The sequence below is a fragment of the Pimephales promelas genome, chromosome 18 (genome assembly GCF_988280905.1).
Source record: "Pimephales promelas chromosome 18, fPimPro1.hap1.1, whole genome shotgun sequence".
Taxonomy (NCBI): Eukaryota; Metazoa; Chordata; class Actinopteri; order Cypriniformes; family Leuciscidae; genus Pimephales; species Pimephales promelas.
The window spans coordinates 32342960-32359635 of record NC_142786.1 but is presented as its reverse complement, the minus strand read 5'-3'; the positions used below and the strand labels follow the sequence as shown (position 1 = coordinate 32359635).

The window sequence follows — 16676 nt, the reverse complement described above, 5'->3', positions numbered from 1 at the left end:
TTCTCCCAGATTTTATGTAGTGTTAAAAAACTGAAACAGGAAGTGCTTCTGGACCAGTGTTGTTTACATCTTGCAAAATGGTCTATAACAGGACACTTTTTATATCCACTGTAGGATAAATATGGACAGAAAGGTTGATAGTAATATGCAGTGAAGACTGTAAAATGATGTAGCAGCAAAAAGACCAATCATAATTTGGTATGCAAATGCTAGTGTCATTACCGTTTGCTAGATTTGTAATGTGTAACGATGAAAGGGAGGACTTAAATCTTAAACTATTGATGTCTGTAAAATAAGTAGTTAATTTCTTAAACTTGGGAGAAAAAATATAATGTCTAAGTAATGTCTCAGTACAAGCACCATATATTCACACTTACAATGTGAATATGTTACAATGCTTTCATCCATCATCCCTGAAACAGACCTTGCTTTTAAGGCTTTTAAGGTGGTTCCAGCAGTTTAACATTAAACATCCATAATTCTAGGACACATAAAGCGCATCGCTTAGCTCTGCTTCATTACAATAATATTATGCCTTTCTGCACCTTTAAACAACAGGGATTCCTGTTGTAGGATTCCAAAATCAGGTGTAGGTGTTTGAGAAAGAAAATGTAATCTTTATTTATGCATTAATATAAATGTACTTTAGAGTTTAAATAAAATAGTAACGTTCATTTTTAGTTTTTTTAAGCCAAGGACATCAAGAGCTGCTTTGCCCGAGTACTACATTGAATTTCACACACTTTTGCGTGCATATGCACGCGGATTTCCGACCCAAAACACTCGTCTAAACGCAGAATAAAAAGTGATAACGCAAAGCCACTTTTGCGTTTTCTCTTCAGAAAAGTTTCGTGTAAACATAGCCTGAGTCTTCACGCACAACAATTTAGTTAAAAATCACTTACATTTAAAGTGGTTTTGTTTTGCCTTTTATTTGCAACACAGGCATGGAATTCAATTCAAAGGTGGTGTAAAGTATCTGATTACTGATTGATCAGACTGTGGATATTGCTCAGTATAGATTGAGAACACAGCAAACAACACAACAGACCAGACAAAATAGAGACAGGGTGGCAGCCTTGTTTTTGTAAACAGAGTGAAGTTACACATTCTCACTGTTAAGAGGATGAGCTCTGTCAAGCTCCACCCTTTAAAGGGAAAGCAATTATATACCCGCATTAGTGCATGCAAAAACTATGAAGGTGTATTGCATTCACTTGAAGAAAAAAGGAAACTACTCTGTTTTTCTGAATTAACAAGTTAATTTTTCATGAGAAAAATTTTTTGCTCTGTTTTTCTGAATTAACGAGTGAATTTTTCATGAGAAAAAAGTTTTTGCTGTTTTTCTGAATTAATAAGTTAATTTTTCATGGACATTTTTTTTGCTCTGTTTTTCTGAATTAAAAAAAATGTCCATTAAAAATTAACTCGTTAATTCAGAAAAACAGAGCAAAATTTTTTTTTCTCATGAAAAATTAACTCGTTAATTCAGAAAAACAGAGCAAAAAAATTTTTTCTCATGAAAAAATAACTCGTTAATTCAGAAAAAGAGAGCAAATTTTTTTTTCTCATGAAAAATTAACTCATTCATTCAGAAAAACAGAGCAAAAAAAATTTCCATGAAAAATTAACTCGTTAATTCAGAAAAACAGAGTAAAAACTTTTTCCCATGAAAAATGATCTCGTAATTCTGAGATAATTAACTTGTTAATTCAGAAAAACAGGGCAGATTTTTTTTCTTCAAGTTAAAGCAATACGCCTCCGTAAAAAACACTGATCACCTTGGTTAATGAAGCCAAGAGGGCGCTGCACCCTCAGGCAAAGATGGAAGAAAGGTGAGATACAAGGAGAATAGACACTCTGGGAAACCATAGACACAGATTTACAGACATTGCAACTGAGGTTGCGCTACCTTAACTTGCAAGTTGCAACCATTTAAATGAATTATAATAGACATTTCAATAGTAAGCACACAGTTTGGATTTGCTCAAAGAACCAGCATTCTCTATTTTTGGCTCTCTCTATCAAATCCACAGTTATACTTTAGGCTGACCTGAATTCGAATGTTAGAAATGTGTTTACTTTGAATCTAGTCACTGCCGAGTTCTTAGTTTATTCTACCTCAAATATTAAGAAATGCTGCTTACTGTGTCCCAGTAACAAGTAACAAACTTAGGGTGACCAACTGTCCTGTTTTCCCAGGACATGTCCTGTTTTCATATAACAATATAACAATTTTCTATCCATACAGAGGAGGCATAGCCTACTTTAAAGGGTTAGTTCACCCAAAAATGAAAATTCTGTCAGTATTTACTCACCCTCATGTTGTTCCAACCCTGTAAGACCTTCGTTCATCTTCGAAACACAAATTAAGATATTTAAGATATTAAGATCGCTCCTGCATACTAGTCCATAGGCTTCTTGAGGGACTGACACTTGCTGTCCTCGAAAAGTCATTAAAGACATCGTTAAAATAGTGACTACAGTGGCTCAATATTAAGTTTATCAAATGACGAGAACACTATTTGTGCGCAAAAATAACGACTTTATTTCAACTATTGGTTTATTTATCCCTCTGCGCGAGTCAGGTTACTAGTTTAATAGCGTAAGCTTCTGTTATTGTACGTCACACGCATCACACACATGACCAGCGTCGGCCAATAGTGAGCCTACGTGTGACGTAGCTTTACGCAATCACACTACGTTAACTGACTACAGGCTCATGGAGAAGGAAGTGAATATTTGAAATAAAGTCGTTATTTTTGTTTGTTTTTGCGCACAAAAACTGTTCTCGTCGTTTGATAAAGTAATTTTTGGGTGAACTAACCCTTTAAATGTATTGAAATTAATAAGGTATCTTTGGGCAAACTTCGAGTATCATTTGAGTTGGCCCATGTGTTTGCTGGGCCGAGTGGCCTGGTTTTTGGTAATCAAAATATGGTCACCCTAAACAAACTGATCCCACCAACTGGCCTTTTACACATAAGCCATGGGATCCATCCAATCATCTGACAACTATTTAGCACATTCCCATGACTGTAAAACAGTACGTATATTTATATTCCCACACCGTCAAGTGCAGCAGGTCGTCCAATTGACATTTTCATACTTCGCAAATCTCCAAACTAGTTACAAAAACCAGTCAAGTGAGTAAAATGGCCAGGTCTTAGAAATGAGTTTGGCCTCAAGGGATTCCAGAAACTGTGCAAATAATATCCATTTGAGTTATTCCAAGCGTAATATTCCTCCTAATGACCACGGGAGCTGCCAATCCATTAATGTAATGATTAAACTGCAGCTCACTGGAAGGGTCCTGAGCCATAGCTTTTGTCCATCTGTAAGCATTGCTGCTCAAGCTGGTCCAGTAACTTGTCCACAGAGTCCTCTTTGTTCTCCAGCTTGAGATACCTCCTGGCACTCCCGAGGTCTAGTCGCGGCCAGCTGCGGTGCCTCTGCTCTTCCACCGGTATAAGGCCAACGCCAACCATGTTCACACACACCTCTGAGCTGGATTGTCCTGGAAGCAGTCTTTGGTGACCCATAGAGGACATAGTGTTGTACTCTGGATGAACCAGATCCCTGGGTGATATATGTGGTTTAGTCCTGTGGCTCATGCTGTAAGAGCGTCTGGGTGGGATGGAGAAGATCTCACAGTCCTCCCCACCTAGTGTGGACATTGAGGATGTGGTCACACAGTTGCTGAGTCCAACGTGAGTGTCTTGCCGCAGATCCAGTGCAGAGATGGCCCCTTGTTCCTCTTTGCTGTTGTTGCAAGAGTCGGAGGGGGACGAGGAAGAGTCCTGATGATGAAGAACCTCAGTGTGCTCCTCATCCATGCTCTTTACTTGGAGTAGAGGCTCCGAGCTGGACATTTCGTGCAGGCAGAGGATGTTTAGGTGGGCTGCAGGTAAACTGCTGACCCATTGGTAGTGCCTGGCAAGAGAGTTCACTTGCAAGAGGTCCGCCGAAGGCATGGCTGCAGAAACTGAACAAATGACGCTCCGCATCTGAGCCAGGAGCATTTGAGTTTCCCTGTCCCGATTCTCGTAGAGTACCGTATTGGCACAAATAAGTATGAAAAGTCCCACTCCCATTATGACCGGTCCTAGAAGTTTCATCCTTTCACTGTGAACCAGACTCGCCGCAGAAAGCAGTCCTTTGGACGCTATTCCCCATCCTGATGCGGTTCGAGAGGATCCTTCCTCCACTGTGCCCACTGATGATCGATGGGCCCTGTATGGCCAGTAGCCCGCCACGGCAAGTGCAGTGCCAACAACGACAACCACCACCCCAAGAACCAGAAAGGCGCCTGGCATGGAACGGATACGCAGCTTTCCCTGGATTACGCATTCCTTCTTTCTCCTGGAGTGAAGACTGAAACGTGGCAGGCGTTGACGGGAAGGTGTGCCCGACGTCCGGCTGCAGGGCTTCTGAGACCTCATGGCACAGGCTGGTCTGTGATTATCCCTTATGGGAATCTGTAAAGGTGAGGAGGAAAGGTTGAGGTCAAGTGGTGACATGCGTTCAGTAATTTATTTTAGACTGTTAGAATTTAACTCTTGTAATCCCTGTGAATAGATTGGATCATTAGCCAATAAGGACACGGCGTGTTTACATTTCTTCACGTTAAGTGGCCTCTGTATCTGGATAACCAATCATATTTCCCACACAATATTTTAGTGATGCACGATATATCGGCCACCATATCGGTATCGGCCGATATTTGCTCATTTTTATGTTATCGTTATCGGCCCGATAATAAAATTTGGCTGATATATTAAAGCTGATAAATAATGAATTATTTCCTTCAACACTTGACACTTGAGACACGTAAGATGCGCACTGTTCAACGTGATTGATCTTAATTGCTTGAAATATGATCGGAATCAAAAAGGAAATATAGAGTTTCCTATAAAGTGCAAGTGCAAAATATCCTGTCATATCGGCTTCATGAAATTATGATGAGAACATTATAATTGTGTGATTGGGAAATGGATTTTAATTGTGAGACTTTTGTTTTTGCAATCAGGCTCTCCAAAAATATATATATAAAAAAATTGGATTTAGATTTATCGGCCGATATATCGGTTATCGGTTTTCAAATATAAAGAATTATCGGTTATCGTATCAGCCAAAATGTTCATATCGGTGCATCCCTGCTATATTTAAATTATTTCTGTGGTGCGTTTGAAAGGCAGAAGCTTCAAATGGCTTTGTAGCATAAAACAACTTTTTACTTTAGCCTCTATTTCCCAACATTAATCTTGTATGTTGAAAATAATCATTTCATGAAAATCATTGAAAGTAGCGTATGTGTATGTGGACAACATCCGGATACAGGTTGCCAAGGGTAAATGAAGCCTATACAGATTGGATCATCTATATGCTACAACTATTATAATGCTATTATAGTGATTGATACATTAATGCTAATGCTCCTGTTATTTATAATGTCTTATATTAATATTTAATCCATAGGGGCTTGTCTTGTTTTAAATAATTTAAGAAAACAAGTGCAGTGATTTGTCTTGCACAAACTTCAAAAAGCACTGAAAGCACATAGTAATACATTACAGGAATGTTCCAGGTTAAATACAAATCAAGCACTGGACTCATGGGATGTGTAAAGAAATTAATGAATTGTTAATTTACCCCATGGATTTGTAATTGCATAACTGTTGCATGATATTTGTGAATAACACTTACACTTATAAAGACAAAATGCTGCCCATGTCTGAACCAGTGCGTCTTTGATGAGAAATTCAAAGATAAATGGCACAAACAAAGAACTTATTCGCCAGTAGATGATCAAATGATTTTATTGTATTATATAATAAATTGGAAATCATAGTTTAATATAATTGAGTTGCAAATGTTGTTTATGGGATGCATGTGACAATGCCAAAGCAATAGTCTCCAGTAAGACCCTTACTAAAGTTTGTTATGTATAGTATGTATGTGTGTCAAAGATAATGTCTTTAAATGACTTCATGAAATGAAATGACATTAAATGACTTCTCCAAAGTCCATGCTATGTTTTGGCCAAACAAAAGTCCATAAATGACAAATTTGATGTGGCAAATTCACTCTGGAATAACAAACGCTCCATTGGCAGAGGTTTCTCAACAACTCCGAAAATGCCATTTACAATTCTGCCAACTCGCTTGGTTTGTTTAAACTCATATGAAATGCTTTGGATGTTCTGAGTACTAGATAGAACTTGAAAGCTATTTAAAGATGCAAAGTAATATGGCCAATGTAAACAATGAGGCTGAGGCCATAATTGTGTATAATAATAATATGCAAAATTGGTCAAAACTGCCTTTTGAAATCAAAGCTGCATCATAAAATTAAACATATCCCTTTACAACTATGAAAATGTTCAACTCTGTAAGTTAAATGCGATCCATATAGAGAAACAATGTATAGTGCCATCCATGCATCTTGGAGCATATGTTTGGACTGATTCATCAAAGGACTTGACTGATGAATTCCAGACCTCTTTTTTCCATTACAAATTTCAGCTTTACTTTTAATGGCTGTTCACTCTGGTTCCCAAATGGGTGAAATTAATTATACAAGAGTATAAAATATAAACAGCAGATGTAGATCAATCGTTAAATCCCAATTGTGTTGAATGTTTCAAATTATTTCTTGATTATTTGTACAGACAATTATGCACCCAAGACATCCCTTTGTAGTTGAACTAACATTCATGTGTGAACTCTAAATATTACTGGCATCATTAGCATAGATGCATACAGTCTAAATGGATTCATAGTGTCACCTCTGCTGTATTTACGACTTTTCACATCTCCTATTCACAATTCAAGAAAATGTCTGACATTGCAGCAAGGACTCATTCCCCAATTTATTTGTTATTATATGTTAAATAATGCACCACATAGAAATCATCCATTATGTCATTGTAATTCATTGCCATTTTACACATAAGCAGCTCTAGTTTGTGCTAACAATACTTTTTCCCCCTTAATAGTGGGCTCAATCTCAAATTCATGCATTCTAATAAATACATGTCTCTCTGTACGACATTAAATTAAACAGCCCGTGTTGAAAGCACAATCTCGATTTAAGATTAGACTTGAGATAGACCTAACATTTGAAATATATCGACCTCTAATAAGGTCAAGATATTGACATTGGCGCTTTGACGTAACTAGTAACAAAGTATCAGACACGATGCGTTTACTTGCCTTTGTTACAATGTATCGCGTCCGCGTTCCATCGTTCTACCGCTCCGGACTCGCGTGCTCGTGATGTTTTTCATCCACTGCGAAGTTTCGCGGTTCTCCATCAATAATCCAGACGCGTGCAGGCTGCCGCGGGTCTCCCATGACAGCTCTTCCTCTCCAGAAAAGGACACTAAATTGTTAAAAGAACTGACTTTCAAAAGAAACATAAGGTAAATGTCGCTCCTTCATCACTAGTTAACGTCTGACCGTTCTCCAATGTCCACGTTTCATGTACTTCCCTCAGTAAAGTGTTGAGGAGAGCGCCTCCTTCGTCGTGTGTGTTTTTTTAATTAGACTCAATGGAGTGAGTGACCAGACTTCACTTCGCTTTCCATATAATCAGACATGGCCCATAATGCACATTCAACAGGCTACATTAACCCCTTTGGGGGTTTGAGAAGTAAAGCCTCAAAATATGTTGGTGGATGTGTTTAAATATGGCATATAATGAGGGAAAATAAGACGAAATGCCTGATGGAAGTAGCTAAAGTAGAAATAACCATAGACAGACACATGATTTTTTTTCGGTTATTTGAGTGTTGGCGACATCTTGTGGAATTATTTTTACATGGAGAGGCGGAGAAATAATCGTCCGCAAATTACTTTTATAGATTGGGTTATATTCAATTTCAACATAAAACTGTTAGATTATGATGTAGTTAATATTGGGATTCGTACACTCAGCAATTAACTTTTTTTTTTCATTTGTTCACTCGTCCCATCATTTCAAACCAGTAAAGCCTTTCCTCACTGGACAAATTCAGCTGATTTTTAATTCACACTAACATTCACTCCTCATTGTATCATAACGACAAAATTATGCTAATATTATTGTTTTGAATCCACAACAAAGCCTGAGATTAGAGTTAAAGAGTGAAAAGTAGCCCTCAATCGGATTATGGGGTCTATACGACCCCAATCGACTTTTACTTAAAAAAAGGGTTCCCTTCATCTCAGTGGAATAAGATTTTGTGACTTTTCATACATTATCTATCTAACCTGGCTTTGATTCGGCTGTTCAGAAGGTATGTAAAACAAATGTTTGCACTTCTGGTCTTCGGGGTCAATATGACCCCACGCCCACGTTGAAATGAATGGGAAATGTGAAGGAAAAAAAAAAAGAAAAAAAAAAAAAACGAAATAGATTTTCTTCAAGTGTTCAAAAAAAAAAAAAAAAAAAAAATCCGGCATAAATCTGATTTTTTTTTACACAAAAATTAAGGCCTAGTACTAGAGCATAAATGCAATGTATCATAAAAAAAAATTTATATGCTAAAGGTGTAGTTGAGGAATTGTGTGGTATATTGATACAAAAGTACTTTATATCTCCAAAAACACAGCATTAATGAATAGATGAGAAGTAAACAAAACAAAAAAATATTATTCGTATGATTAAAAATGTATATTTTTTGTACAATGAATCAATTATTGGGATCGTATAGACCCGAGGCCCAGAAGTGTAAATGGGAAACGAAGACCATTTGAAGGTACTGGAAAAAGTATGCATTGCATGGTAAAGTTCCACAACATCATATAGTTTTCAATTGATCTTAGTTTCCTTTAAATATTAAGAAAACCCACCACATATCTTTGTAAATGAACTAAATGACACAAAGTATTGTGAGGCAGATTTTTTTATTATTTTGTATGGAGAAATGTGTTGTAAAAAGACCATAAACTGCCCCATTTTTAACAACATTTATGGGACATGTCTAAAGTACACAATCCAAAGGTTAGGACATCTATTGAGGGCTCAATTTTACTCAGTCTTTATGAATAAAATATATGCAAGCAGTTTTAAAATAAAAACACTACTAAAAATAATGCATGGGGTTAACAATACCAGAAAATACTGAACTGTGAATAAGCAAGCATTTTCCCTAATACCTATCTATTTGACAAAAAAGAAAAACTGTGGTTTGCTTCAAAGAATAGAAATGAAGGGCAGGACAACATTTAGACATCGACTGCAAAACATAATTCAGTCTTTCGTCATCTTATTTTCAAGAAATAACATCTAAAAACAAGACAGTTTTTCCTCAAAAATGTAACGTATTCAGACTTGTTTTCAGACAGTATACCTTGAATTAAGTTTATTTTCTATCCCCAATGGTAAATAATTCTCTCGTATTAAGCAAAAAAAAAATTTAGTGACCAAAAGTGGGGTATTAAAATAAAAAAAACATTAATTTAAGATACATCCTTGTTTTAAAGATTCGAGTTAGACTGGAAAACAAGATGAAAAATACTGATTGAGAAAAATCGACTTTTTTTTTTTTTTTTTTAAATGGACTTAGGAACGAGACCTTGAGTGGGATCGAGATCGGGAATACGATTTTGAGCGTGAATGGGAGTGAGATTTGGATCTGGACCTAGATCTAGATCTAGATTCCCTGCGCAGATCAGCATCTGGTGGCGTCTGTGATCTAGATCGAGAATGAGCTCTAGAACGCTGCGCTCTTTCAGCCACTCTGCCTTCATCACTGCCCTTGGTTGCCTCCTGAGATTTAGACCCAGAATCCCTGGAGAGATCCCTGTTGTTACCCGATTTGGACCTCGATTTGGACCGAGATCTGGATCGAGAATAAGAGCGACCTCTCTTGTTCTCGCGTTTGCCCTTTTTGCTCTGGGGGCTGCAGCTCAAGCTATTCTCCCTTGCACTTTCACCTCCCCTGCGAGCTCCATTACTGCTCTCCTCCATCCTACTGCTCCTGCCCTTCGTCTTCTTGCTGGTTGACCTGCTGCGTGATCGTGAGCCTGAGGGTCTGGAAAGGTCAAGGTCAATCAAATCAATATATATTAGCAAGACTGACGGCACAGAACTTATTTTTAATGTAATAATTACTGCCCTCTAGAGGACTCATCGAACACCAAACTGTGGCATTGGCCTACCTCGAGCGGCTACTGGTCCGACTGTGGCTTCGGCTCCTGCGAGACCTCCTGCTCCTGGAGCGAGACCTGAAGGACGTGTGCGAGAAGCAATAAAAACGTTACATTTGTTCTCCGTGAACCTCTAAAGTAGCTTATTTAGCCTTTAATGTGACATTAATCTTAATTATCAGTCATAAGTCTCCCACACATTTACAATCTAATTTGATTTGTTTGCACCTGGAAGCACTGCGAGAATAGGAGCGTCTGCGTCTGGCACCAGGTCGGTCCTCGATGAGACGAATTTTCCTTCCATTGACCTCAGTGCCGTCAAGTTTCTCCAGGGCTCTTTTCATGTCCGAGTACTGCCTGAACTCTATGACCCCCTCGTTCTTGCGGCCCTTATTAGTGTCTGCATATGTTACCTCACCAGCCTGACGCATGTAGTCCTGAAATGAATCAATGACACATTAGTGACTTGACAAAATCGTTGACCGCGTTTACAGAACAGACAATTTCCAAAATGCCTAAAGGCGTAATGAAACTGTATAGTTTTGATCGTCTTTTCTTCCCTATTACATTTCCATTATATTTATGCATTTATCCAAAACGACGTACAAATAGTTTGAGAGTGACTTTCGTCATGTTGTAAGGGAACCACAAGGTGTCGCTCATTCCCATCTTTCTCTATTGTGAACCGGCTTCTCAAACAAGAAAAAAAAAAAATTAGGGCTGGACTTGAGTTTCATCTATCTAGTACTGATTGGAAGGTTGTTCGCTATTGCTATGATGTTGTGAGTGACAGATTGTCCTGCCCTCGCGCCAGTACTCAAGTAATGTCTTTGCAAGAGGGAGGGAAAGTTATTCTATTCGATTAAAGATTAAAAGAGCACATTTGCACCAAAAAATCATTTAATAAATCCTGCAATATTTCATAAATATGTTTGTGATTTTGATTTCATGGTGATTTTGATTTGGAGGGTCAAAAATAAACTTGGCTAGTGGCAGTGATCTTTTAAAATGATTATTTTTTGCTTTAAGAAAAAAGTTGAGTGGTGCTTCCTTGTGCAATAACTCCAATCCACAAAAAAGCTAATGTGTTTTGGATGGTTGCTAAAAAAAATTCTAAGGTGTTTAAATTTGTGATGTAGTTGCTATGGTGGTTGCTAGCAAGTTACTTGCTGTCCCAAGATAAATAAATAAAAGCCTTCATATCTCAGTATTATTCTGGTCTCTAGAATTTGAGATATTCTGGATTCAGGTCACTCTTTCGATGCAAGTCTATGGGTTTTTTAACCCTTGTGCATTGTTCAAATTCACTACCCTTTCGTTATGTTCGTGGCTGAAAAAAAGCCACTACTTTAAACTGCTGTAAAAATGTATCAGATAAATATTTTTTTCATTTTTTTTTTTTTGCATAAATCTATTAATCAACCTCAGTCCTGATCAAAACTACTAAATGTTTAAAAAAATTCAGGATTTTAACTCTTTAATTGCCAAATTCATAAATGATGTCACTGGAAAAAAAACACAAAATGACTTATTTTCAATATAAAATATGATTGTGGACTGGATTTTTTTTTACAGTAAACAAAAATTACAAAATGACTTATTTTCAATATAAAATATGATTGTGGACTGGATTTTTTTTTACGGTAAAAAAAAATTACAAAATGACTTATTTTCAATATAAAATATGATTGTGAAAAAAAAAAACGTAAAAAAAAAAAAAAAAATCCAGTCCACAATCATATTTTATATTGAAAATAAGTCATTTTGTGTGTTTTTTTTTCCCCAAATCAGTGACATCATTTATGAATTTGGCAATTAAAGAGTTAAAATCCTGAATTTTTTTTTTTAAACATTTAGTAGTTTTGATCAGGACTGAGGTTGATTAATAGATTTATGCAAAAAAAAAAAAATTGAAAAAAAAATATTTATCTGATACATTTTTACAGCAGTTTAAAGTAGTGGCTTTTTTTCAGCCACGAACCTAACGAAAGGGTACTGAATTTGCTCAGAGTGTACTGTTGAGTTTTTGAAAAATTTCAAAGCATTTTCCCAAAATATGTGTCAAAATAAGATTTGTCAACAAAAATCATTCCATTTGCTGAAACAAGGAAAAAGTTATGGCCAAATTAAGACTAAAAAATACCCCATGGTGGCTGAATAAAAAGCCAGAACAGCACATAAGGGTTAAAATCCGTTTTATCATCCGCCAGGTGAAAATCATAAGTCTGATCACACTGAAAACTAAGTCGAATCATTCATATCTTTGAGTGAGGGGTTTGTTCAAATCCCTAAACATAAGTAATAGTAAGAGTGATGTCGCCTTAGCAAACAAAAGACAAATAAAAATAGTGTTTCTTTGTACCTTCAGGTCCTGCCAGCTGCAGCGACTAGACAGATTTTCTACAATCAGCCTGTAATCCGTGCGTGTAGGTGGGCCGTACCGGTCTCCCCCTCCACGCCCATACCGATTATTACCTTCAAAATGGCGAAAATAAGATGGATACAGTTCAGGATTGGTAAAAGACAATGGAGGGTCCTTTAAGACTGTGGATTTCACACACAGAAACACTAAAAGATTAAACTTATAACACGGACAAAAATTAAACAGTACAGTTTCATTTATGGTTTAAGAAACTGAATTTACTGCTACTAATGTAAACATTAAAAACTGAATTCTACCCTTAACTTAAAGGGACATTTCACCTAAAAATTAATCTATCATTTATTCACCCATATGTCATCTGTGTAACACTAAAAACAACATGCTGGAGATAAGTCTATAAAGAATCATGTTTTTTGTTTTTTTTTGTCCAAAACTGGACAAATTGTCAAAAAAAAAAAAAAAAGTTTTTCAATTATATTGTTTTCTGTAAAAAAAAAAAAATAAAAAAAAAATTGGAATGACATAAGGGTGAGATTAAATTATGACAATCATTATTGGTGAACAATCACTGTAATATAGATTTATTCTTCAAGAACTGAAAATATTCCGCCAAATAACATACTTACGCTGTACTTAAAATTATTAAAGATTAATTAACGGGGAAAATGAAAATGTGAAAATAAATAAAACCAAAACATATTACAGGCACCTAAAAGAGCTCAACCCACATCTCCTAAACCCAATGGTATCCTCACCACCCGGCTTAATGGGAAAAGCGGTCCTCATTCACATTGGCTCGCTTTAATGGTCTGCCCAGGGGCCCAGTTTGGTCAAAGAGCCACACGCATGGAAAGGGGGACACCATGGCCAGCAAAAGGGGCAGGCAGTCAGACTCTTTTAATGAAACATTGAGGGTTAAATTTCTAGCTTTGACATTATTATTTTGAATTAAAAAGGTATTTCATTTAGAAAATGAAAATAATATTGCAACAATAGATATCTGCATATAGAGAAGCAGAAATTACAATATTTAGAATTACTAAAAATGTTCAGGGTGATTCTTCATTCAGGGAAACTTACTTGAGGCAGATCCGTCATTTTCCTTTTCTAAAAAGTGCACTGTGTGTTATATTGATTCTCCCATCTGAAGAATCACCCATCAATAACATTGTAAAGATTACCAAACAATTTTGCTCCCTACAAACTTACAGTAACTGCATATGATGATACAAAAGAAATTAACAAACACACTATTTTCAGGCTTCTCATACAGAGACTGGGCGCTCTCAAACATGCTGTCCATTCGGTTTTAAGATCAAGTGAGTCAATATGAAGATGAAAAATAAAAATCAATGATGACATTAACATGCCTAAGGACAAGTGATTCACTGTTTTAAAGGTGCCCTAGAATTTAAAAATTGAATTTATTTTGGCATAGTTAAATAGGAAAAGAGTCTCAAACACCATTAAAATCTTGTTTTGTTCTTTTCATAGCCTTCCCACAGAAAAGAAACGTCAACAGGCGTTGATGTTTATTATCTATAATCGGATACCGCAAAAGTTTTAAGTTGCATTAACAGTTTAAGGCATCTAACGTTAGTCCAATTGTTAAAATGTTTCATTGTTTGTTTCAAACTGACGTATGATTATTTTGCACGCTTGTTTTTGAGAGTGTGTGAAGTGAAACAGCCAATCAGAGCAGAACTCCACATTACTATTCATGATCCTTCCAAATAAGGTAAAAACAAAGAATTTCATTCCAAGGCCAATTTCTAGTGTTGAAAATGGACCTGTACAATCATTTTAACATTTGAAATGCCCTTAAAGCCATAATACCCTCTACGTAGATATCAGAGACAAAATTTAAATATTATTTTAACACATTCTAGGGCACCATTAAACCATCAATGTCTTACTTAACAGGGTTTTTGGACCTAATTCTGGTATAATGCTTAAAAATCATAATGGGCATGTTGAGCACCAAACTTTCCAGCTGAGAAGCCTGAAAAAACAGTTTTTGCACAATCCAACATTTACCAAAAAATAATATTATATGAAATAGAAATAGTATATGGTATAAAGTATTCTGGAAAAGCAGATAAATGGACATCTTACTTCTCCCAGATCGGTTGCCTCCATCACGGCGCTGTCCTATGGTGTGCTCCACTATCACTCTCTTCCCACAAAGATCTTTGCCGTTCAAGTCGTACACAGCATCATCTGCATCACGGGGGTCATCAAACTCTACAAAGCCATATCTAAAGAGATAGATGAGAGTTATGAGATTTCAGGGAAAATATGCACGTGAAATATGTTACAACCAACAATATTTTTTTGTCTGATCATGAAATTATCTTTTTCAGCTATTCCCTTGGTTACTCTTGTTACCCTATATAGTCTAATTTAATGGCTAAAGTCACGAAATAGCTTGCTGAGCAATTTTATGTTGTATTAACAACATCAATTGTTTTTTCTTTTTTTTTCTTTAACACAGTGAATTTAACCATTAGTTAAATCCGTGAATTGCGATACAATACAAGCATATGAACCCAAAGTATTATATAATAGACAAAGTTAATCACCTGATCATGCATTTCAATTAACGTTTTTTAACTAAACTCTTCACTCAAATAGTTGGTTATATATATATATATATATATATATATATATATATATATATATATAACAAAAATATAAGCATTTTCACGAGGTCACAGACCCTGCTATACCTGTATAATAAAAAAAGTAAATATCAACTACATTACATTTTAAGCGAAAAAAATAAAAGAAAAATGAAGAATTCAGTCGAGGCCACCCTGGAAACAATGGGGTTAGCAATAGCATGCTGTGCTAAAACAGCTAAAAATATGTTAAAAATGACCGATTAACAGCCGAAAATATTTCTAAATATATTCTAAAGCGTAATTAATTAGTAATTCTGCAAACGAATTCATAATATAGCTATTAGTGCTAGAATTTTTGTAAATCACATGGAGGAAAGAACAAACCGTGTATCCTTCTTAATGACTCAATCGCTGTTCCGGGTGCACATTTAATTTGCTTGTACAAAGATAATATTACTTACCCATTTTTCAAGTCCACTTCCAGTATCTTCCCATAACCTTTAAAAAACCTTTCAACGTCTTTCTCTCTGGCGCGATAGCTCAATTTGCCCACGTAAACTCGAGACATTTTCCCGGTGCGGTAGCTAAGCGCGCAAAACCAGCAACAACATGAAAGATTCAAAATAAGGGACCCGCTTTCGTATTTTCCAAAATAAAAGTGCCAAAGACTAGTCAAAATAAGGGACCCGGTGTTTTCCAAAATAAAGGTCACGAAGACTGTAGTCAAAATTGTTGCGGTTGTGAATAATTTCAAACAACAGCACATACGTTATTGATTAGGTTACTTTTCCTCACTACCGACCTTTAAGTATGTAACTTTAAGACATGTAAATGATCAACACTTTATTTTGCAAAACAGTAATGGGAGAAAAAAGCTTTCTGGTCATTTTAAGTGGTCAAAACTGCACGCTGAGGACATCTGCTGTTAGGTTTAAGGTTTGTGGAAAAATCTTAGTTAGGGTTTTTTTTTGGCCTATATCTATAAGAGAGGTGCAGTTATGATGACCCAGAACCCAGAAGTATAATGCTCAGGCATGTGATTGGCAAAGGACAAAAAAGCAGGAAAATATACTGAGAAAACTGTTGGCGGACATAGATGGCGGATCTATTTGGATAGTAGAACCCATAACAACTTACAAAAAAAAACAAAAACATTGGCTAACATTGCGTTCTCGTGTTCAACGACTCAATTCATCAAGCTAGCTAAGCCTATGTCAACAGAGCTTCTGAATTAAATAAAATATCTCGCTTGGCATTGAACTTTAAGCTTTATAGTTTTACAAATATTATTTAGCCTATACTCTAACAACAACATTACACACTAACTAAATTTTGAAACATGGGATCACGAAGAACGGGACCTTTAATTTCATGTCTTGAATCGTAACTTACACCAGGTGGTGCCAGTGCTTGCACATTTGAAGGTACAAACTCCTACAGTCCTGAATGATGCAACTAGAGTTCTATGAGTATTCAGTATGTCCTGAAAAAAACTTGTGCATTAATAATAAAAAGAAAAAAAATGTTAATAATAAT

The 16676-nt window shown here is 36.2% G+C and overlaps 2 protein-coding genes across 3 annotated transcripts; both read right to left on the bottom strand.

Moving 5' to 3' along the window:
• Positions 1-913: 913 nt before the first annotated feature.
• Positions 914-7562, bottom strand: tmem200b (transmembrane protein 200B). The gene is made up of 2 exons (XM_039680490.2): positions 7215-7562; positions 914-4478 (listed from the first exon to the last, which is right to left on the bottom strand). The coding sequence occupies exon 2, from the start codon at positions 4440-4442 to the stop codon at positions 3300-3302; it is 1143 nt and encodes a 380-aa protein (XP_039536424.1). The 5' UTR covers positions 4443-4478; positions 7215-7562; the 3' UTR covers positions 914-3299.
• A 1309-nt stretch (positions 7563-8871) lies between these two features.
• On the bottom strand, positions 8872-15762 carry srsf4 (serine and arginine rich splicing factor 4). Of its 2 annotated transcripts, none has more exons than XM_039680820.2 (6): positions 15602-15762; positions 14632-14774; positions 12496-12608; positions 10362-10570; positions 10146-10211; positions 8872-10018 (listed from the first exon to the last, which is right to left on the bottom strand). In XM_039680820.2, the coding sequence occupies exons 1-6, from the start codon at positions 15706-15708 to the stop codon at positions 9547-9549; spliced, it is 1110 nt and encodes a 369-aa protein (XP_039536754.1). In that variant the 5' UTR covers positions 15709-15762; the 3' UTR covers positions 8872-9546. The 2 variants fall into 2 exon arrangements, with proteins under 2 accessions (XP_039536754.1, XP_039536757.1); XM_039680823.2 differs by lacking the exon at positions 15602-15762 and adding an exon at positions 13272-13410 and having other exon boundaries at positions 14632-14773.
• Between the last annotated feature and the right edge of the window lie 914 nt (positions 15763-16676).

Coding starts and splice junctions, on each gene's coding strand:
- srsf4 (XM_039680820.2), bottom strand. CDS start 15,708: ATGTCTCGAGTTTACGTGGGCAAATTGAGCTATCGCGCCAGAGAGAAA. Junction 14,775..15,601: donor GAAGTGGACTTGAAAAATGG/GTAAGTAATATT, acceptor CTATCTCTTTAG/ATATGGCTTTGTAGAGTTTG. Junction 10,571..12,495: donor GCAGCTGGCAGGACCTGAAG/GTACAAAGAAAC, acceptor GATTCATTTCAG/GACTACATGCGTCAGGCTGG.
- tmem200b (XM_039680490.2), bottom strand. CDS start 4,442: ATGAGGTCTCAGAAGCCCTGCAGCCGGACGTCGGGCACACCTTCCCGT.